General features: G+C 44.3%; 1 protein-coding gene and 1 pseudogene across 4 annotated transcripts in view; one reads left to right on the top strand and one right to left on the bottom strand.

Moving 5' to 3' along the window:
* Positions 1–4,016: 4,016 nt before the first annotated feature.
* The window catches only part of LOC145335868 (deoxyribonuclease gamma-like), a 51,111-nt gene continuing 31,359 nt past the window's right edge, over positions 4,017–23,768 (bottom strand). For 3 of the 4 annotated variants that reach the window (XM_080181601.1, XM_080181609.1, XM_080181616.1), the window contains exons 5-9: positions 21,219–21,331; positions 18,256–18,368; positions 10,574–10,731; positions 4,360–4,456; positions 4,017–4,266 (exon numbers count right to left, since the gene is read on the bottom strand). In XM_080181601.1, the coding sequence (XP_080037727.1) occupies positions 4,168–4,266; positions 4,360–4,456; positions 10,574–10,731; positions 18,256–18,368; positions 21,219–21,331 (580 nt within the window). In that variant the 3' untranslated portion in view covers positions 4,017–4,167. Of the gene's footprint in view, positions 4,280–4,359; positions 4,457–10,573; positions 10,732–18,255; positions 18,369–21,218; positions 21,332–23,768 lie in introns of all 4 variants that reach the window. The other variant, XM_080181623.1, reaches the window with a different exon arrangement.
* On the top strand, positions 10,943–11,110 carry LOC145341679 (U2 spliceosomal RNA; annotated as a pseudogene).

Genomic DNA, 23,768 nt, shown 5'->3' with positions numbered 1-23,768 from the left:
GGGGAATAGGTTGACATTTCACAAAGTAATCTCAGGCGTAGCCCTTAGAAATACGTTTGATTTCACTCATTGGGCTGGGTTTGAACTCATTCTGAGAGGTGAACTGATAGTGCCGATTTCCCTAGAAGTATAAAATAGTTACTCATTCACTACACGTGTCCAAGGCCATTGAGAACAGATTTAGTTCATGGTGCCTGTCTTTTTAGTTCAGTAATGTATTATCTCAAACCATTATGTTTTTTTCCCTGGGAGAAAAAAACAATTTCCAATATCTGTCTTTCCTTACAGGTGAATAAACTAGACGTGCTGCTCCAAAAATGGTTTCAGCAATTCGTACAGACCCAGCACAAACATAAGAACATAAGAACATAAGAAATAGGAGCAGGAGTAGGCCATCTAGCCCTTCGAGCCTGCCCCGCCATTCAATAAGATCATGGCTGATCTGTCGTGGCTCAGTTCCACTTTCCCGCCCTCTCCCCATAACCCTTAATCCCTTCTCTTATCAAAAACCCATCAACCCGCTTCTTAAAAATATTTAGCGAGGCAGCCTCCACCACTTCAACGGGCAGAGAATTCCAGAGATTCACCACCCTTTGAGTGAAGAAGTTCCTCCTCAACTCCGTTCTAAACCGCCTCCCCTTTATCTTGAGGCTGTGCCCCCTAGTCCTACTGTCTTTTTTGAGCGGGAAGAGTCTCTCCACCTCTATCCTATCCATCCCATTCATCATCTTATACGTCTCAATGAGATCTCCCCTCATTCTTCTAAACTCCAACGAGTACAAGCCTAGTTTATTCAGCCTCTCCTCATGGCTCAATCCCCTCAACTCCGGTATCAGCCTAGTAAACCTCCTCTGCACTCCCTCCAGGGCCAAAATATCCTTGCGCAGGTCCTGCGCAGTAATTGTACATAGTTCTACCTTTGAATCTGGTTCTCTGATAATAGTACAGGGCCAATGAACTTTACCCTTTTCAATCTTTGACAAGGCTGCCAATACCTTATTTCTTTAGCCATCACACTCAGTCTCTGAGAATAATTCCCATACTTCAATCACTACCCACTTTCTTGTGCTCTATGATCTGATATACTCAGTTAATGGCTAACTATTTTATGATGTTACAAATTTCATTCAGTAAATATAATTTTCCCTTAGTCTGTTCAGTTGTTGTGTCCTTGATCTGGTATATATTTCCTCAGGATGAATAATTTCCCCTTCACAAAAAAACAATTACTGGCAGATTTCCAGATGGATAAAAACGCTGCCAATTCTATAATGTTACTCTCCCTCCCTCAGTACTGTACTGTTATTCATATTGTGATGATACTGTGCCTTTGAGATGTATTTGGGTCATGTTTCTTGTGCAGGATTTGTTTTAGCAGTTTATTATTGGTGCCGTTTGTCTGTACCCAGAATTGTTACTGCAACAGCATAATTTATCTTCATTGTTGGAACATTTGTTTTAATTTGGACTAAGGCAGGATTGCTATTTAGTGTTTCCCCTTGCGGTTTTTTGGAGTGGGCCTTGATTAAGCTGATTGACAAGTAAGATCACTTGATTGGGCGGGGTGAGGCTCACAGATAGAAACCCAGTTCAGTTGCTGTTTGGGAGCTGTAGAGAGAACAAATAGCTCTGAGTCTCTGGAGATTGGAAACTGGGGTCTGTCAGAAGATACGTCTTTTTCTCTGAAATTCTGCTGCTTGAAGGTAGATCTTTTCTGATAACTGTTGTTTGGGAGTCAGAAGGCATCTTTCTGGTGTCTTTCTGTATCTGTCCAGAAGGATTAAAAGGCTGGAAACCTAGCATCCAAGTGAACCTATCTCTTTTTTGGTGCTAATTTGCTCTAAAGAAGGATGTATGTCTATGGGGATATTGCTTAAATTGGAACTATAGAGATAGCTGTTCAGAATCATACTTTGTCATGTTTAAGTATTTTAATTGGTAAAAGTTATGCTAATTCTTATTGTTATATTCTAACTGTGTTCTTAAACAAAGTTTGTTTTAATACAAGTTATTTAGTAGGTCAATAGACACATCTGGAGTGAAACACCTTTTGCTCGCACTCGTGCCAAGTTCAAATAAATTGGGGTCTAAGCTAACTTCATAAAACACCTTGGGGTTTCTGATCTGGTCCCCAACAGGATGTTGAATGGTCACCTAACTTCTGGAACTGATAGTGCACTGATCTCCGTTAAGAATTTTCTGTGCATTCCTCTCTGTTATTGAAAGAAGGACAGAAAACCATCTGACTTCCCAAAGCCCATGACAGCAGTCAAAGTGCAGTCACAGTTGTAATACAGGAAACATGGCACCCAAGTGGCACACTGCGAGCCCCCATGTACAGCAATGTAATAGTGACCAGATTATTTTCTGCATGCTCTTGAATGAGGGGTAAACAGCGGCTAGGACACTGGGGAAAACTTAAAAGCCAAAGCAGAATATGGCAGATGCTGGAAATCTGAAATAAAACTAGAAAATGCTGGAAAGGCTCAGCAGGTCAAATTGCAAACTGAGTTAATGTTTCTGGTCGATTGTTGCCTCACCGCGCCAGGGACGCGGGTTCGATTCCAGCTTTGGGTCACTGTCTGTGTGGAGTTTGCACATTCTCCCCGTGTCTGCGTGTGTTTCCTCCGGATGTTCCGATTTCCCCCCATGCACCAAAGTTTAGGTGAGATGGCTCTGCTAAATTGCCCCTTGGTGGCCAAAGATGTGTAAGTTTGGGGAATTAACCATGGTAGATGCTGAGGACTACGAGGATTGGACAAGGGGGGGGTGGGTTGGGTAGGATGCTCAGTCAGTGCAGACCCAATGGTCTGAATGGCTTCCTTCTGCATTGTAGATGTTCTATGATCTTTCATTTTTTAACCGTATTGTTAAATATGTGTAAAATATGACGTTCCAGTACAACAGCAACTAGGTTCAGGAATTGTTGTCAGGACTAATTGGAGGGTCACTATCCTCAGCATTTGCTAAATGGTCCCTAGGGCAATACTGCTCAAGTAATTTTCGTATTGTTCCCGCACGGTGGCGCAATTATTAGCACTGCTGCCTCACAGCACCAGGGATCCAGGTTCGATTCCCAGCTTGGGTCACTGTTTGTGCCGATTCTGCACATTCTCCCCATGTCTGCATGGGTTTCCTCCAGGTGCTTTGGTTTCTTCTCACAGTCCAAAGACGTGCTGGTTAGGTGGATTGTCCAGGCTAAATTCTCCCTCAGTGTAAGCCAAACAGGCGCCAGAGTGTAGTGATTAGGGGATTTTCACAGTGACTTCATTGCAGTGTTAATGTAAGCCTACTTGTGACACTAATAAATAAACTTTAAAACCAATTGTACTTGCTATCATAGTTTCCTACCAACAAGTAGCCTTGGAGCCTTTTGGCCTTGGAGGGAGTGCAGAGGAGGTTTACTAGGCTGATGCCGGAGTTGAGGGGGTTGAGCTATGAGGAGAGGCTGAATAAACTAGGCTTGTACTCGTTAGAGTTTAGAAGAATGAGAGGAGATCTCATTGAGACATATAAGATGATGAATGGGATGGATAAGATAGAGGTGGAGAGACTCTTCCTGCTCAGAAAGGACAGTAGGACTAGGGGGCACAGCCTCAAGATAAAGGGGGGGGGCAGTTTAGAACGGAGTTGAGGAGGAACTTCTTCACTCAAAGGGTGGTGAATCTCTGGAATTCTCTGCCCGTTGAAGTGGTGGAGGCTACCTCGCTAAATATTTTTAAGACGCGGGTTGATGGGTTTTTGATAGGAGAGGGGATTAAGGGTTATGGGGAGAGGGCGGGAATGTGGAACTGAGCCACGACAGATCAGCCATGATCTTATTGAATGGCGGGGCGGGCTCGAAGGGCTAGATGGCCTACTCCTGCTCCTATTTCTTATGTTCTTATGTAAGTAGAGACCCAAGATTTTCATTGCTAAAAGTGAAGACATCTGTCTCTCTGCTTTTATCCCCAATGACTAGAAACAGAGGGTTTTTGTGATTAAAAATAAACAAGGCATTAATATTTAACTGTAGCTGATGGCAAAAGTATGGATTTTTAATCTGCTAAAATATAACAGATATATTATTAAAATTACATCAAATTTATTCAACATTAGTGCTGTTTGAAAGTGTTGTCCAGTTTCTGTTCAATGCCATGGTGGTCACAGATTCTGTCCAGATTGGGTTTATTTGTTTCCTGCACAAGTACTTTCAGTTGTATCTATCTCCTGCTCGATTAATTTGAGTTCTACTTCAATGGGATAATGGTCACTCACGTCCAAAGCCTGCAAAGGAAAGCTTTGTTTCATTATTAGGGTACTTCATGGATTATTGTTTCAAAATAAAAGTATCAGAATGTGGGTTACTGCCTGACCTACCTGCTCCTCAGTCAGCCTCAGTGCTTCCTGGAAGTTGAAGGGCTTTGCGGAATTTGGAACAATCCCCTGATAAAACGTATCTCCATAAACAACAATCCTGTCAACAACAGCAGTAGTCGTAAATCTGCCACAGCGCTAGCAACAGTGTAAACAGAGAAGTCACTGTGGACTTGCACGCATCAAGAGAATTATACTGCATTGTAACAAGACACTTTATACAGAGAAACAAAAAAAATAATGTGAACGGATGCAATTTTATCCAAGCCTGACACATTTAGATTGAGAAGCAGTCATTTAGATTTAAAACTGACACAGTATCTCTTCCTTCAAACCAAGCAAAACTACTTCTTTTAAATGGATTTGTGAACCGTGTTATTCTTTGTTTGTCATCTTCTTTCTTTCGTTTTGACAGTTGTCAGGAATGAAATAGTTCATGTTAATATCTTGGAGGTAATTTTTTTAGTTTTTGGGATTGCAGTGGATTGGGATAAATGCAATTAGAGGAAGCTTGGAGCATTTTACATTTAAAAGGTGGAGGATATGTTGCCATAAAAGGTTAACAGCTACAGAGGTAGAGCTATGGAAGAGGAAGGGGGCTTAATTAGCTAAAGAACTGGATATGTAGGCTGCAATTCTGCTTCTGCATTGCACCCAGATTGTGTTGGGACGGTGCGAGGTTGGAGACTTGTGGGCGAAAGGTCTATTGTGTATAACCCCAGTGTGAATCCCATTCAGAGTCTCCCAGCCACTGAGCCCTGATGTAATCTAGTTCCCACCCAGTGAGAGCAAATTAGCATATTCAAATAAGCATTTAAATAGGCTGAGTCTGTTTGAGGCCAGATTCTTCCAGCTCCCAGGATTCTACGACCCTCGGGCACAGCTGGTACCTGGCGGGAATCACTACCGAGCTCCACAAACCGAGACAAAGTGTGATAGCCGAGCGGGGAGGGGGCAGGGTGGGCTCGAAGGCTGTTGAAGTCCCCCAGGAACATGGATTGGCAGTGCCATCTGGCCAGGCAGCCAGGCTGGCAGTGTGAAGGAGGTGGGGCCTGAGGGGGTCTTGGTGGGTATTGAAGGGGAGTGGAGTGTGATGGGGATCATGAAAGAGGACATGGAGAGGATCAACTGAGAGGGCCCTATGTTCGGGGAGAGGGGGAAACGGGTGGGAGAAAAAGCCTTCAATGAGGGGGCAGAGTCTCGATGTGTGTGGAGGGAGGTAGGGGGCCTTCAATTTCATTTTGAGTTTGGGACGCCCTTTAAAAACAGTGCCCAATCTCCGTGAGCCTGGTCTTTGCCAGCATGTTTAGGAGCCACCCTTTCAGGGACGGTAAATGGCACAGTGGCTAGCACTGCTGTGTCACTGTGTCAGAGACCCGGGTTCGATTCCCGGTTTGGATCACTGTCTGTGTGGAGTTTGCACGTTCTCCCCATGTCTGCATGGGTTCCCTCTGTGTGCTCCGGTTGCCTCCCACAGATGTAAGGGTTCGGTGGATTGGCCATGCTAAGTTGCCTTTTAGTATCAGGGGACTAGCTAGGGTAAATGCACGGGGTTATGGGGATAGGGCCTGAGTGGGATTGTGGTCGGGGCGGACTTGATGGGTCAAATGGTCTCCTTCTGCGCTGCAGGGATTCCGTGGCAGAACTGGTGCAAAACTCACCCTTCTCCCAAAGAATGACTAAGGGCAGAAGTTTCTCTGCCTTTTAGTTTTGACAAAGGGTTGCCTGCACTTGAAACATCAGCTCTTTTCTCTCCTTACAATATCAAGGGTAGGAGTCTTAGCTGGGTTGAAGAGCAGAAGGATCTTGGGGTCCAGGTCCATAAGACTCTTAAATCGGCCTCGCAGGTGGAGGATGTGGTCAAGAAGGCGTATGGTGTACTGGCCTTCATTAATCGAGGGACTGAGTTTAGGAGTTGGGAGGTAATGCTGCAACTTTATAGGACCCTTGTCAGGCCCCACTTGGAGTACTGTGCGCAGTTCTGGTCACCTCGCTACAGGAAGGATGTGGAAGCTACTGAGAGGGTGCAGAGGAGATTTACAAGAATGTTGCCTGGATTGGGAGGCATGCCTTATGAAGATAGGTTGAGGGAGCTAGGTTTCTTCTCCCTGGAGAGACGAAGGTTGAGAGGCGACCTGATAGAGGTTTATAAAATGTTGAGAGGAATAGATAGGGTGGATTTTTGGAGGCTATTTCCCAGGGCTGAAATGGTCACTACGAGAGGACACAGGTTTAAGGTGCTGGGAAGCAAGTACAGAAGAGATGTTACAGGAAAGTTTTTCACTCAGAGGGTGGTGAGTGAGTGGAATCGGCTGCCGTCAGTCATGGTAGAGGTGAACTCGCTGGGGTCTTTTAAAAGACTTCTGGATGAGTATATGGGATCTAATGGCATTGGGAGTTCCAGGTAGTTCTACGGCTTGGTAGGTATAGATGTGATCGGCGCAACTTGTGGGCTGAAGGGCCTGTTTGTGCTGTAGTGTTCTATGTCCTTACAGATGCTGCCCGACGTGCTGAGATTTTCCAGCATTTTTCTCTTTGGGCGGCAGAATTTTCTGGTTGTTCTTGCCACAAAACTGAAAAACAGATCGTTGCATTGTCCATGTCCTGCCCACTATGATTCCCATGACAGGCAGGATGAGAAAACTCCCCCCAACCCCTGCAAGCGTGGAAAAATTGTGATCTGATTCAAACTGGTTCACTTTATTGGAAAATTCTGCCCATGATGTCTGTGATCCTTGCAGTAATAGCATTCCGAGAGAGAGATTTTCCCTCAGGCTTTTGAACTAAATGAGTATAAAAGCATTCAGGAAATGCTGAAAGGTTGTCAAGCTTGTTTACTCCATCATATCAAAGAAGGAATTGTATACGAGAGATAATTAATCTAAAGATCGGTTTGAGAACATTCCAGAACAAGCTCCTTTGTTAAACAGATGGGTGGAGTTTAGCAAGATTCTCTGGTTCCAATTTATCTCAGTGCTTTGTGCTGAGGTTTTAGTTGCAGTTTGGACTTTGTGTGGTTTGCAGCTCACTGAGAGACAATAATCTAAGTCAATGATTGTGAAATAGATCTGCACTGTAAATAGAACAAAAATTCTCATTCCGATATTTCCACAATGTCATTTCTTGTGTCCTCTGTCATTCTCATTCCTGTATTTCCTCTGTCATCTCTTGTGTCCCAGGGCAAATTCAAAGTTTTCCCACTTGAGGGTGCCTTTGGAGATCTTTTCCCTCTGAGTGGATTGGTGTCCAGCTCCTCTGGTTCGCGCCCTCTCCCCTTATATAATGGAGGCGCTTAGGACTTCTATCACACCATTTGACTCAGGTGATATCTGGGTGCACAGTTCTAGGTAGGGTGAGTATTGCTGTCCAAGTGGAAGGAGGATTCACAAAGGAGTGAGAGAAATTTAGTGGGCTGCTCTTGCACATCTAGCAACTGGTTGAAGAATGGGAATGTTACGTATCTGGGGAAGGTGAATGGGGAGAGATGTCGACTGCATCCTCAGGTCAAGAATGATATATATATAGGCTGCACAATGTAAATTTGCCTTCTCCCCTTAATGAGAAGATTGAAGCTTCAGGTCCATTTTGGATATAAACACTAGGCTTTAAGTGAAACTTCAGTGCAGCACTGACAGACTGTTGCACCATTGGAGATTCTGTCTTTTAGACAAGAAGGTTAAACTCTCTCTGGGCGGATGTAACAAGAAATCTCACGGCACAGTTCAGAGAATAGGGAGCCATAGGTGACTGTGTGGTGTTTGCACATTTTCTCTATGTCTACATGAGTTTCCTCCAGGTGCTCCGGTTTTCACCTACAGTCCAAAGATGTGCAGGTTAGGTGGATTGACCATGCTAAATTGCTCCCAGATGTCCAAAGATATGTACGTTAGAGGGAATTAATGGGGTAAATATGTGGCATGATGGGGATAGGGCCTGGTCAGTGCAGACGCGACGGGCCGAACAGCCTCCTTTTGCACTGTAGGGATTTTATGATTCTCCCAGTATCTCTTAGCAAAAACAGTAGTGGAAGAAAAATACACAGTAGCTCATAACACAGAAGTGGAAGAACAGAAGGTGGAATCTGCTTCTGAAACAGAAGTGGAATCTGAAAGAGGAGAAATGTAATGGCTTTGGCTAAAAATGGGGAGATGGGACTAAGCAGAAAGCTCCTTCTGGTCCAAAGGGGTTACATGGTTTCCTGCTGTATGTACAAAATGTTATGATTCAGTGAGTTACTTTAATTAAGGATTAATATTGCATACAGCATAACAGATGGCCAGCAGTGAGTTAGGTAAAGAATATCTCATGCTGGCAATAAGTTTTATTAAAGGTGCCTTTGGGAACAGGAGTCTGAATGAAGGTAATAATATTGCAATGTTCTTGTCCTGGAATTCTTTTTTAAAACAACCCATGGAGAAAAGGTGGCATCAATAATTCATCAACTTGAAGCTGGCAGCAACCCTTCAATCATCTTTTAATCAGATGGTGATATTCAAGCATACAAAACGACTGGGAAACAGGGTGAAGGAGTGACTGAAGGTGTGTCCATTCACTCCTGCTTCAGGCAGGTTCTTAGAAAGTGGTAGTGAGTGAAATCCAGGCCATTTTGGGTGGGACACTGGGATGTAGGTGGAACGCGAGTCACCCAGAGCCACTTTCGCGCCTCTTGATGGGCAGCCCAAAATTCCGACCCTGCTGAAAAAAATGTGTTGTGGAGAGGAGGAGTCCTTTTAAAGAAATGGAGGGGTGGGGAGGGGTGGGGTAGTAAGTTGGTGGGGGGAAAAAATATTATTAGTGTCACAAGTAGGCTTACATTAACACTGAAATGAAGTTACTGTGAAAATCCCTTAGGCGCCACACTTTGGCGCCAGTTCAGGAACACTGAGGAAGAATTTAGCACCTAACCAGCATGTCTTTCAGACTGTGGGAGGAAACCAGTTTTTTAAAAAGCATTTAGATAGTTACATGGATAAGATGGGTATAAGGGGATATGGGCCAAATGCGGGCAATTGGGATTAGACTAGGGGTTTAAAAAAAGGCGGCATGGACAACTTGGGTCAAAGGGTCGGTTTCCGTGCTATAAACCTCTATGACATAAGAACATAAGAACATAAGAAATAGGAGCAGGAGTAGGCCATCCAGCCCTTCGAGCCTGCCCCGCCATTCAATAAGATCATGGCTGATCTGTTGCTGCTCAGTTCCACTTTCCCGCCCTCTCCCCATAACCCTTAATCCCCTCTCCTATCAAAAACCCATCAACCCGCGTCTTTAAAATATTTAGCGAGGCAGCCTCCACCACTTCAACGGGCAGAGAATTCCAGAGATTCACCACCCTTTGAGTGAAGAAGTTCCTCCTCAACTCCGTTCTAAACCGCCCCCCCTTTTATCTTGAGGCTGTGCCCCCTAGTCCTACTGTCCTTTTTGAGCGGGAAGAGTCTCTCCACCTCTATCCTATCCATCCCATTCATCATCTTATACGTCTCAATGAGATCTCCCCTCATTCTTCTAAACTCTAACGAGTACAAGCCCAGTTTATTCAGCCTCTCCTCATAGCTCAACCCCCTCAACTCCAGTATCAGCCTAGTAAACCTCCTCTGCACTCCGTCCAAGGCCAAAATATCCTTGCGCAGGTGCGGCACCCAAAACTACACACAGTACTCCAGCTGCGGCCTCACCAATGCCCTATACAGCCGCAGCAAGACCTCCCTACTTTTATATTCAATCCCCCTCGCTATGAAGGCCAGCATCCCATTCGCCTTCCTGACCACCTGCTGCACCTGCAAGCTGGGTTTTTGCGACTCATGCACAAGGACCTCGAGGTCCCTCTGCACCGTCGCCTGCTGCAGTTTTTCGCCCCGTAAGTAATAGTCCTTCCTACCATTCTTCCTACCAAAGTGGACCACCTCACACTTGCCAACATTAAATTCCATTTGCCATTTCCTGGCCCATTCGCCCAGCCTATCTTGACTCTAAAAAAAAACCAGAGCACCCGGAGGAAACCCATGCAGACACTGGGAGAATGTGCAGATTCTGCACAGACAGTGACCCAAGCTGGGAATTGAACTTGTATCCCTGGCATTGTGAGGCAGCAGCGCTAACCACTGTGCCAACATGCTGCCTTGCTAGGAAAGTTAGGGGTGACAAGGGAGCCAAGAAATTCAGCAAAGATTTTGAATTGACCCTATTCCATTCCCAGGCTACTGATGCCAGGCTTTACCTGTCATAGGCCTCGTCTGTCTTCATCCTTGCGGTAGTGTCCTCGTCATCCCCGATAAGCCAGTGGAAGTTTTTATCCATTCTGAGTCGGATCGTTTCCATCTTCTTCTTTGATACATACCTTCCATCTGCGTTAAAGTCCCCAAGAATCATGATGTTCTGTGGAAAGGTGTGACATAATAAAAATAAACACAAAGTACTGGAATCTGAAACAAAAACAGAAAATGCTGGAAAATCTCAGCAAGTCTAACAGCATCTGTGGAGACAGAATAGAGCCAATGTTTCAAGTCTGGATGACCCTTCATCAGAGCTGTGACGAAGAGTCATTTAGACTTGAAATGTTGGCTCTATTCTCTTCTCGCAGATGCTTATTGTTTCTCGGCCTTTTGGCTAAGCTCAAGTGTAGTACCTGTTCTTATCTATTCTATGCTTTCAGACCTGCTGAGAATTTCCAGTACCGTTCTATTTTTGTGACCTGATTAAACCCACTCCTGTGTGGCATCTGACTGAATTAAGCCAGCTGAACCTCAAAATAACTTGCAGGTGATATTAACAGATATGCCACCTACAACATACCTCTGTTCACTATTTAACATGATATGGAGATGCCAGCGTTAGACTGGGGTAAGCACAGTAAGAAGTCGTACAACATCAGGTTAAAGTCCAACAAGTTTATTTGGTAACACAAGCTTTCGGAGTGTCGCTCCTTCTTCAGATGAGTGAGGAGTTGCGTTCACAAACGGGGCATATATAAACACAAATTCAATTTACAAGATAATGGTTGGAATGCAAGTCTTCACAGGTAATCAAGTCTTAAAGGTACAGACAATGTGAGTGGAGAGAGGGTTAAGCACAGGTTAAAGAGGTGTGTGTTGTCTCCAGACAGGACAGTTAGTGAGATTTTGCAAGCCCAGGCAAGTCGTGGGAGTTACAGATAGTGTGACATGAACCCAAGATCCCGGTTGAGGCTGTCCTCATGTGTGCAGAACTTGGCTATCAGTTTTTGTTCAGCGATTCTGCATTGTCAGGTGTCATGAAGAATGCAGCATCTTCTTCGTTCTGTAACCTCCACGACTTGCCTGGGCTTGCAAGATCTCACTAACTGTCTTAGCTGGAGACAATACACATCTCTTTAACCTGTGCTTAACCCTCTCTCCACTCACATTGTCTGTACCTTTAAAATGTGATTACTTGTAAAATCTCGCATTCCAACCATTATTTTGTAAATTGAGTTTGTGTCTATATATGTCCTGTTTGTGAACATAACTTCTCACTCATTTGATGAACGGGCAGCACTCCAAAAGCTTGTGCTACCAAATAAACCTGCTGGACTTTAACCTGGTGCTGTGAGACTCCTTACTGTACTATTTAACATGTAAACTCATTAACTTCAAATTGGTTGATTCCTCTCGAAAAAGAAATATCATGAAGCATGTACCTACTAATACATTAACAGTCATTTCCAGATTGAACTATAATGCTTTTCGTTATTCCATATGGTTGTTTTTAAACCTATGTAATTTATTTCGATTTTCTGAATAGTTAAATTCTTTCACCTAATGCAGCCTGTGCTGACTCTGTACTGTGTTTGACAGTGTCCTTTGTGTAGTGATGCCTACACTGGTGAGTAAGATTTAGGATGACAAAGTTAGACAGATTGAAAATCCACCAGTGCCAAGTGCCTTGAGCTGTCCTAATAGCTGCCTTGTCCTGATGTAGTACCACCTCATGTAGTACTGAGCTCTATAGATCAGGGAGCTATCAGCTTTGATATTGGGTTAGTGGCAAATTATTGAGTTATTTACAACAAAGGAAGAAACCATTTAACCCTTTGAGTCTATGCTGGTTCTCCAAGGAGCAACTGAGTCAGTCTCATTCTTTCGCTCTATGCCCACAACCCTGCACATTTATTTCCTTCAAGCACCCATCCAATTTCATTTTAAATCATCTACCCTTCTGCAATCCTCTTCAGGCTGTTACCACTCCTTGTGTAAAGTATTCCCCCTGCATCTCTTGCCCAAAACCTTCAGTCTGTTTCCCCTTGATCTTTGTACCATCAGCTGCTGGGAATAGTTTTTCAATGTCTACCTTATCCTAATCTGTCATTATCTTGTATACCTCTTTCAAATCTCCCCTCAATACCATTTGCTCCAAGGAGAACCTTCTCCAAACAAACCTTGTAACTAATGTCCTTCACCCCTGGAAGCGTTCTGGGAAATCTCTCCTGCACCATCATAAGGGCCCTTACATCCTCTGTAAAGTGTGGTCAGCAGAGCTGGATGTAGTACTCTACTACTGGCCCTACCAGAGCTTTATAAAAGTTCGATATAACTACTTTAGTACTCAATGTCTCTATGAAGCCCAAAGTTCTATTTTCTTTGCTAAACCCTCTCTCAATAAGCCCTGCTGGGTTGGTTTAGCTCAGTTGAGTGGATGGCTGGTTAGTGATGCAGAGCCAATGCCAGCAGCACAGGTTCAATTCCTGTACCGGCTGAGGTTATTCATAAAGGCACAGCCTTCTCAATCTTGCCCCTTGCCAGAGATGTGGTGAGTGAGGTGGTTAAATCACCACTAGTCAGCCCTCCCCCTCAAAGGGCAGAGTACCCTCTGGGCCCATGGTGACTTTACCTTTATGTCCTGCCACCTTAAAAATCTATGCAGATTCATTCCCAGGTCCAGCTGCCCCATACACTCTTTAGAACCATTATGTCTATATTGTTTTTCCCTATCCTTTCTGCTGAAATGCATCATCTCACACCTCTCTGTGTTAGATTCCATTGGCCATCTGTCTGCCCATTCAGCTAACCTCTCTATGTTCTGTTGCAAACCATTGGTATCATCCTCCAAGTTTAGTATCAATGGCAAATTTTGACATTTTTCTCTGTACTCTGATGTCCAAGAGCATTGATCCTGGCACTGATCCTTGGGAACACTATTGCCTACTATCCTCCAACCTGAAAAATATCATAGAATCCCTACAGTGCAGAAGGAGACCATTCAGCCCATCAACCCTGTACTGACCACAATTCCACCCAGTCCCTATCCCCATAGCCCCACACATTTACCCTGCTAACCCCCAATACTAAGTGGCAATTTAGCATGGCCAATCAACCTAACCTGCACATCTTTGGGCTGCAGGAGGAAACTGGAGCACCCAGAGGAAACCCACGCTGACATGAGGAGAATGTGCAAACTCCACACAGTCACTGACCCGAGGCCAGAATTGAACTTGGGCCCCTGGCACTGTGAGGCAGCAGTGTTAACCAGTGTGCCACCATGCCACCCATAGGTTTGTCATTCTCAGCTTGAAGAGGCATTCGAGCTTTGCCTCCCCTGATTTAACAGAAAGAAATCCCACAACACCAGTTTAAAGTCTAAACCTCCTCTGATTTAGACAGGGGCTAATCAAGCCAGGGTTCATTTCATCTGATTGTCAACCCAAGATGCCTCCTGGGAAATGCACATTTATAGCTCTCATCTCTGATGGCCATTTCAAATCCTCGTGGAACCCTGTTTGCTTTCATTCCTTGCACTCATACGTGAAGACTAGTATTGGCTGAGATGCTGGAAGGTATCCATTGCAGGCATGACTCCATTTGGAAAACAGTTGGAACATATGAATGGAGGTGGGATCATCTTTCATTGTAACCCTTTAAGATATCTAGTGAATGACTCTTGAAATTCACTTAATTGGTTTATGAATTGTATGATTGTTGTAATTTTATTGCTAGCAGTGCCAATTCAGGATTAAACATATTCTATAGAATTTCCACCTGCCATCAGTATAAGGTAGTCACCAGTTTTTATGTTTAAGCTTAAAATTTATTTATTAGTGTCACTCACAGGTAGGTTTATATTAACACTACAATGAAGTTACTGTGAAAATCCCCTAGTCACCATATTCTGGCACCAGTTCAGATTCATTGAGGGAGAATTTAGCCTAGCCAGTGCACTTAACCAGCGCATCTTTCAGATTGTGGGAGGAAACGGAGCACCCAGAGGAAACCCATGCAGACATGGGGAGAATGTGCAGACTTTGCACAGACAGTGATCCAAGCTGGGAATTGAACCTTGATCCCTGGCACTGTGAGGCAGACCTGCTAACTGCCATGCCATGATCAAATAGGGGGTTCAGAAAAAACCTCTACACCCAGAGAGTGGTGAGAATATGGAACTTGCTACTACAGAGTTGAACCATTGTCACTGTTAAATGATTTATTATTGTCACATGTATTAACACACAGTGAAAAGTAATGTTTCTTGCACGTTATACAGACAAAGCATGCCGATCATCGAGAAGGAAACGAGAGAGTGCAGAATGTAGTGTTACAGCCATAGCTAGGGTGTAGAGAAAGATCAGCTTCATGCAAGGTAAGTCCATTCAAAAAGCTGACAGTAATTGAAGTAAATATTACAGATCCATTGAAGAAGTTAGTAAAGTCTATGAGAGAGAAGGTAATAGAGGGGTATGTTGATACAGTTAGACGAGGAACAATGCAAGTACTCTGGAGTGGACAGGTTCAATGGAATGGCTGTTTCTGTGCTATATATTCTACTTAATTTTATATAAAAGGAGGTGAGAGTAGATATTAGATTTTGGGTCCCAATTTTCAAATAAAACCACTTTCCGTTGTGAGTTCTCAATCAACAGCAATGTCAGCAAACGCTATCTCAGGTGTAATTCTCATAGTAGAACCAATTCTGATGGGTCAGATGGAAGTCATGATGTGGGTATGCCGGCGTTGGACTGGTGTAAACACAGTAAATAGTCTGACAACACCAGGTTTTAGTCCAACCTATTTATTTGATAATATACTCACAAGCTTTCGAGGGGACTGCCTCTTCGTCAGGTGAATGGAGAGTTCTGGCCTCAGACAGAGCATATAAAGCACAGACAGTTTAGAGATTACTGATTAAAATGCGAATCCTTACACCTAACCTGCTGTTCAAGACCTGAAGTGGCTGATAATGTGAGTGGAAGGAGCACTGATCACAGTTTAAAGAGATGTGTATTTGTCTCCAGACAGTACAGTAAGTGAGGTTTGAACCTCACTTACTGTACTGTCTGGAGACAAATACACATCTCTTTAAACTGTGATCAGTGCTCCTTCCACTCACATTATCAGCCACTTCAGGTCTTGAACAGCAGGTTAGGTGTAAGGATTCGCATTTTAATCAGTAATCTCTAAACTGTCTGTGCTTTATATGCTCTGTCTGAGGCCAGAACTCTCCATTCACCTGACGAAGAGGCAGTTCCCTCGAAAGCTTGTGAGTATATTATCAAATAAATAGGTTGGACTAAAACCTGGTGTTGTCAGACTATTTACTGGGTCAGATGGATACAGAGGGATATGAGGGAAATGTGGACAATTGGGACTAGCACAAGTTGGGCTGAAGGGACTGTTTCCATGCTGTAAACTTCTATGACTCTATGATTCTACGTGAATTTCATCACCCACCCCACACCAAAACTGTTGATTACCCCTTCTATTCCCCAAATTTCCATGTCAATCTGCAGACTCCACCTTTCCTATCTTTAATATTTCTCTTACTGATTTCCCTGAACTTAGTCTGCACCTTCTGCCACCATCCATCATTTTTATTTCAGTCTAATTTTCCCATTCCACTAATTTTCCCTATGCCATTTTCTTCATTCCATCTTCTCATTATTCTCCCTGGCTGTGTCCACTTGCGCATTTTGTGTGATCGGATTGGTGAATCAACCCGAATTTTCTTCCACTTCCTGGGCCTGATTTATTTATTTGACAGAACTGTTGATCAGTGAATGGGAGTCAGGAGAGAGCTGGGGCCCTTCACAACAATATCTGATGATCATCTGCAAGTGGGTCTCTGTCCTGTAGGTGCTTATTCTAAGTGGGATAGTCTGGAGATTGAAAGCCATATAGTGTTCTGATCAGCCCGGACCTTGTGTACTGTGTCTACTGCTGAGGATCCAGGTATTAATAGTTGAATGGGAGACATATCGGGCCATGAGGTTGCACATTAGGGTTGTATACAAGGGAGGCACTCAAGCATTGAAGGCAGAGAACACTAAAGCTCTTTTCCCTAGTATCAAAGAGCTCAACGGTGAAGAAACACTTGAACAAGGTTTCAATTCAGAAGGAAGGCATCCGAGAGGTTTATAGGATAGTTAATGATCTGGAAAGACTAAATCCGGAAATTAAACTAATAAAGGGTAACTTCCAGGCTAATCAGGAGTGTTTTCTTGGCTCCAACAGGGAACAGTGTAATGTGCTTTGGGATGGGTGAACCAATAAAAGCTCACTGGGTTCCTGAATCATGTCTGCCTTGTGATCTTCTAATTGGAACCAGGTTTCACAGCTTGCTAATTAACAGAGTTTGAAAAGAAACAACATTAACAAGATTGGAGCAAAGGAGTGGAGCTAAGGAAGGCACATCTGTGAGGGGGAGTTACTGAGAAATTGGGAAAGTGAGCAGGATGTTTACACGTCATACCTAAATGAAGAAAATTCTACTGCAATTTGCATTAAAATGGCCAGAAAGTGTGCATATTTGAAGCAAGAACAACTCTGGTAAGGTGTTTCTTTCTTAAATTTCTACCACCTGTACAAGGGATGATTGTAGTTTTCAGTCTATCATTAGATGGTGTCCTAATTTTCTATCTTCACTCTAAGAATATTTTACTGTTATTGTCCTGAACTTCTCCACTTTACGGAGAGGTGAACTTCACTCTTCAGAGTGGGCTAAATTCAAACTCAGGATCTGGAAACCAAGAGAACATCTAGGTTCTGGTCCACTTTGCCAAGTATTGCACAGAAACATGAACAGTAGGGGTGGCACTGTGGCACAGTGGTTAGCACTGCTGCCTCACAGTGCCAAGGACCCAGGTTCAATTCTGGCTTCAGCTGACTGTCTGTGTGGAGTTTGTACATTCTCTCTGTGTCTGTGTAGGTTTCCTCCAGGTGTTCTGATTTCCTTCCACAGTCCAAAGACATGCAAGTTGGATTGATTTGCCATGTTAAATTGACTCTAGTATCAGGGGATTAGCAGGGTAAATGTGTGGGGTTAAAGGAATAGGGCCTGAGTGGGATTGTGGTCAGTGCAGACTCAATGGGCTGAATGGCCTCTGTCTGTACTGTACATCTATGATGAAGATTTAGTTCCAGAGGCAAAATGTCATTCTGAGACAGGGGTTAAATTGGGCACTAGGTTAAATTGAATTTATTTTTCAGAGTACCTGGTAGTAAAATAAAGGTTAATATATTCACTATATTAAGTGACTTTTGGATTAGCTATTGCTAGGTTTACAGGAGCAGGGCAGAGTAAAGCTACAGATTGTGGCAAATGATTTTGTGGAATTCTACAATGCAGGAGGAGCCAATCAGCCCATGACGTCTGCACTGACCACAATCCCACTCGGGCCCTATCCCCATAACCCCATACATTTACCCTAGCTAGTCTCCCTGACGCATAAGGGGACAATTTAGCATGGCCAATCCATCTAACACGCACATCTTTGGAATGAGGAAGGAAACCGGAGCACCCAGAGGAAACCCATGTAGACATGAGGAGAACATGCAGTCCACACAGACAGTGACCCCTGCTCGGATTTGATCCTGTGATTTACGCTGTAAAATGTGGCATCCTCCTGCATACTTTGCTTTCACAAAATACCAATATGAATAAATCTTAAAGACACACCTCAGTGTTCCAGTCCTTCTTGAATTTCAGGAAGACATCATAAAGTTCATCAATTTCCTTGACTGAATCCTCGGGGCACGTGTGCTGAGGGATGAGCACAAAGTCCTGCACAACTGAAGTATGTAAAAGCCCATGTTAAAGTCAGTCATGTAGCTGTTATCCAGTGCTTAATACAACTTTCAACTTCAGCTGCAAATCCCATAGACCTTAAGATACAACTGCCCATTCCCTTTTCCATCACACTTTCACCTGCTTTACTCTGTACCCAATAAGCCCAGTATATTCACTCAGACAATGGCACATAAGAACAGGCCATCTAGCCCTTCGAGCCTGCCCCGCCATTCAATAAGATCATGGCTGATCTGTCGTGGCTCAGTTCCACCTTCCCGCCCTCTCCCCATAACCCTTAATCCCCTCTCTTATCAAAAACCCATCAACCCGCGTCTTAAAAATATTTAGCGAGGCAGCCTCCACCACTTCAACGGGCAGAGAATTCCAGAGATTCACCACCCTTTGAGTGAAGAAGTTCCTCCTCAACTCTGTTCTAAACCGCACCCCCCCCCCCTTTATCTTGAGGCTGTGCCCCCTAGTCCTACTGTCTTTTTTGAGCGGGAAGAGTCTCTCCACCTCTATCCTATCCATCCCATTCATCATCTTATACGTCTCAATGAGATCTCCCCTCATTTTTCTAAACTCCAACGAGTACAAGGCTAGTTTATTCAGCCTCTCCTCATAGCTCAACCCCCTCAACTCCGGTATCAGCCTAGTAAACCTCCTCTGCACTCCCTCCAAGGTCAAAATATCTTTGTGCAGGTGCGGCGCCCAAAACTGCACACAGTACTCCAAGCTGTTTAAATATGGGACAGGGGTGAGGAGACTTTTCTTCACCCAAGGAGTGGTGAGCCTCTGGAATTCATCACCACAGGAAATAGTTGATGCCAAAACATTGAATGTATTCAAGAGGTGGCTGGATATAGCAGTTGGGGTGAACGGGATCAAAAGTACTGGGGAGAAAACAGGATTAGGCCATTGAGTTGGACAATCAGCCATGATCATGATGAATTGTGGAGCAGGCTTGAAGGGCCAAAAGGCCTCTTCCTGCTCCTATCGTCTATGGCTCCTCTGTGGTTTTATACTACACACAGCAACCCAGGGAAATGTGCTGCTGAATTCCAATCTCCAGTCTAAAGAATAATCCAAATTTACAGCCATTGTTCATGTTTAGTTCTTCTGCTGAGTAGCAAATACAGAAACATTTAATATGGAGACCTGGTTGTCAAGTCTGCATAACTGGGCAGTAATGCTTTAGGCCTTGCTACAACGCTGCCAATGTACTGCAAGTAGGGTCGTTTTTTATATGGATGTGTATATATAACCAATGGTGAAAAGGCTGTGGATTTGTATAAAAATGCTTTGGCACCTGAAACACTGAATTTATAGTGTATAATTTGACACACAAATGACACCTCACGTGGTGATGATATAAATGTGAATTATACATTTTAAAGGTCTCACTGCACTGAGTCCATTAGGCATGTAGCAGTGTAGATGGCTACATAGACTGCTGTTCCTCCCCCCGCTTCTCCCCCACCCCCCCCACACCGGCCACACACCATTCCAATGTGATAACATCTGAAAGTTTAGCTTATCAATCAAGCAGAAGATCCAGACCCTCAGCACAAAGATAACTGTGCATAATACTGCTCAGTGTAATTCTCAACAGTTGAAAATTAACTAGGTTTTCAGATCAGAATGTAAAGCTCATCTCTCTCTCTCTTGGCAACCTTATCTTGGTATCCAATTGTCCATTCAACATTTCCAGTGTTTGTTTGGGCACAGCCCTGTACATAGATTTTGTATGGAAAGGAATTTGAGAAACTATAAAACATCATTGTCTGGATGTTCACAGTGGTATGCCTTGCCTATCTAATTCAGAGAATCATAGAATCCCTACAGTGCAAAAGGAGGCCATCAAGTCTGCAGTGACAACAATCCCAACTTGACCTTATCCCTATAGCCCCAAGTACTTATCCTGCTAATTTTCCTGACACTAAGAGGCAATTTAGCATGGCCAACCCCACTAATGCATACATCTTTGGGGTGTGGGAGGAAACCCATGCAGAGACAGGGTGAATGTGCAAACTCCACACTGACAGTGACCTGAAGCTGGGATCGAACCCGGGTCCCTGGTGCCGTGAGGCAGCAGTGCTAACCATTGTGCTGCCCTAAGAGAAATGTCGGTTAAGAGCCACAGATGAACATTGCTTTCTGTGCACAGTGGGACTTGTGCAGTGGAACATTGGGCTGGATCACCTAACATTTTAAGAGAAACATTTTCTAAACTATGTTTTTGGAAGCAGTGACAGTTTTTTTATGTTCTTGGATACAAGCAAGGAGCAAGTTGATGTCACCATCTACACTTCCCTCACTATTCAACCCAACCCATCAACCTGGTTGGGTTCTGATTAACTCACCCACTGTTTTGAGACAGTTCTGGTCCATAAGATAAGAGCAGAATTAGGCCATTTGGCCCGTCGAGTCTGCTGTGCCATTCAATCATAGCTGATATGATGCTCATCCCCATTCTCCTGCCTTCTCCCTGAAGAGGAAGCACTTTGCAACACCTGACCTGTTTTGAGAAAGTCCTGGGCAAATTTATGAATTTCAAATAAATCACTTAAACTTTCAGGTCACTCTTACACCTTGTTCTCTCTTCCAGTCCCCTGGAGTGTGACTGTCATTTCACTCCCAATACTGCTGTTAATATAAATGCAAGAAGAAATAGGAGGATACTGAAGGACAGATAACCTTCTTTATTAATTTGCTTGCTTTCTTCGGGCACATTTCATTTTAGTGAACTTCTCGGATTACAACGCTGAGATCGCTGACTTACACATGGGGATATTGCAGGAGTGTTTAACTGTGATTGTCTCCCATCTCTGTGGAAGAATGAAAAACTGTACCTGTGGTTTGAGATTTGAACTGAATCACGAATGGTTCCCTGGCGAAAGCATCCTCATCGCCAACCTGCATGTCTTCATACTGAAAGAGCCTTTTCACTTGCACGATATCGTCGCTAAATGGGGAATATACAAGTTGGTTACGTGCACTGCAAAGTGAGGTGGTTGAGGCAGACATGCTAGCAATATTTAAGATTTATCTGTATAGACTCGTGAACAGACAGGGAATAGAGGGATACAAGTGGTTTAGCTAGATAGGGCAACGTGATTGGTGCAGGTTTGGAGGGCCGAAGGGCCTGTTCCTGTGCTCTTTGGATCAAGGAGCACAGAACCAAACCAGACTAGGGAGCTCCCGGTTTTGATCACTATTAGGGGATCTCAGCTGTTGCTGTGGTAGGTGTGCTACAATCTCTTGTTAGGGATGTGGCTTTACCAATACTGATGTATCCACTTGAAGGAATAGTCCTTGGTGATACAGTTTACAGCTTCCAGTTTCCCCACCTGTGCCCAGAAGTCAAATCATTTATTTTGAAACAAATAACTGGATTTCTAGCACACACCATACAAGCTTCTTAAAGAGCTTATCAGAGTGGGGAGGCACCCTCCTTTTCCTGCAGGGGACATATCCAAAGTGGATGATTCTGAATTGCTACATCATTTGGTTCATATCCACTGACATCAATATTGTAGTTAGTGTCAGAAATGTATTTGAGCAGTTGCACTGAGTCTCTGAAACTCAATTCAGATGAGTGGCTTGAATTAAACTGAGTTTTTCCTGCTAATTTATTTTAGACTGGGATGTGCTGATTGACATTGACTTAATGAGGATTGGGCTTGACATTTGCAATTGGCACGCTCCTTTACGGTTGCCTTCGCATTCATGTTTTCCTTCACAATTCTGATTATTCTGTTTGACAGTGATACTGCAGGGCACTGTGACGGAATAAATGAGCATTGCTCCACCCACTCTCACTGGTGCAAGTGCGTCAAAGAGCACCGATTGCCACGGTTCTTGTTGTCAAAGTAACCCAAGTACTCCTGCCTCATAGTGCCAGGAACCCGGGTTCAATTCCCGGCTTGGGTCACCGTCTGTGCGCAGTTTGCACACTCTCCCCATACCTGTATGGGTTTCCTCCAAGTGCTCGGGTTTCCTCCAAGTGCTCAGGTTTCCTCCACACTCTGAAAGATGTGTTGGTTAGGTGCATTGACCTGAACAGGCGCTGAAGTGTGGCAAGTTAGGGAATTTCACAGTAACTTCATTGCAGTGTTAATGTAAGCCTTACTTATGACTAATAAATAAACTTGAACTTAACTTTAACCATGAGGCTCTTCAGTCTCAGAGTTTGTGCTTGGCCATTTTGAACTTGGAATGGAAAACTATTGACTGATCTTATCATAGAATCCCTACAGGACAGAAAGAGGCCATTTGGCCCTTTGAACCTGCACTGACCCTTTGAAAGAGTGTCTTACCCAGTAACACTGCCCCCGTGCTTGTACTGTTGCACTCACTATGCCTGTAATCCCACGCATTTACCATGACTAGTCCACTTAACTACACACCTTTGGACACTAAGGGACAATTTAGCATGATCAATTCACCTAACATCTTTGTCCTGTGGGAGAAAACTGGAGCACATTCTCCCCATGCAGACATGGGGAGAATGTGCAAACTCTGCACAGCCAATGACCTGAGGCTGGAGATCCAATTATACCATTTTGATTTTAAGTGCTAAGTGGATTTGAATCTGGGGGTGTTTCAGATCCAACTTTTAAACCTGTTCTCCAGCGCCCCCGTACACACTCCACCTGAAAAAATATCAGTGGTTCTGAATTGTGCTGCAGAAGCCTATGGGTGAGGTTTATCACATCCGAAACACTGCAACTCCAATTGGAGCCTTCAGCTGCACACGAGCAGTTAAAAAAAATATAGAAAAACGCTCCCCTGCCACATTGTTCCCGGGCCTGATTTAAAACTCCCTCCTGGCTACCACAGACGTTACCCCACCCCCACAACATAACTGACTCCCTTATTTCACGGCCCCCCCCCCCCCCCCCTCCTCACTTCTCCACTACCCAGACCAATCACAGCCCCACGTCCCCCTTCTCTCCTCCCCCACCATTGGCGTGCAGAATAGCAGCAGACCCTGCCACTAGAAAGCCATCTGACCTGCCTACCTCTCCTCTGACCAGACAGCCATCTGACCCATCTCCCTCCTTGTTACCAGAGAGTTATCTGACCTGCCTGTCTCCCTCCCCCCACCCCCCCCCCCCCCCTCACCAGAGAGCAGTTTGGCCCAGCGCTGCACCCCACCACCTCCCCACCCCCCCACCCACCACCACCACCAACACCAAATAGCCATCTGACCCACTATGCCACCATTCCATCTAAGAAATGTCATGTACTTCAAAAATCAAGACGAGGTGTGAAATAGTGACTGTAGACTTAGTTAAGAGAATTACAAGAAATCGATTGATCAAAGGGGCAATATGGCACGGGGACAAAGTTTGGAGTCGGCACCATGGTGCACAAGTGTAAACAGATCAACTGATCAA

This window comes from Carcharhinus amblyrhynchos, chromosome 3 (assembly GCF_965287045.1).
Source record: "Carcharhinus amblyrhynchos chromosome 3, sCarAmb.v2.hapA, whole genome shotgun sequence".
NCBI lineage: Eukaryota > Metazoa > Chordata > Chondrichthyes > Carcharhiniformes > Carcharhinidae > Carcharhinus > Carcharhinus amblyrhynchos.
This window is presented reverse-complemented; position numbering and strand designations above follow the sequence as displayed.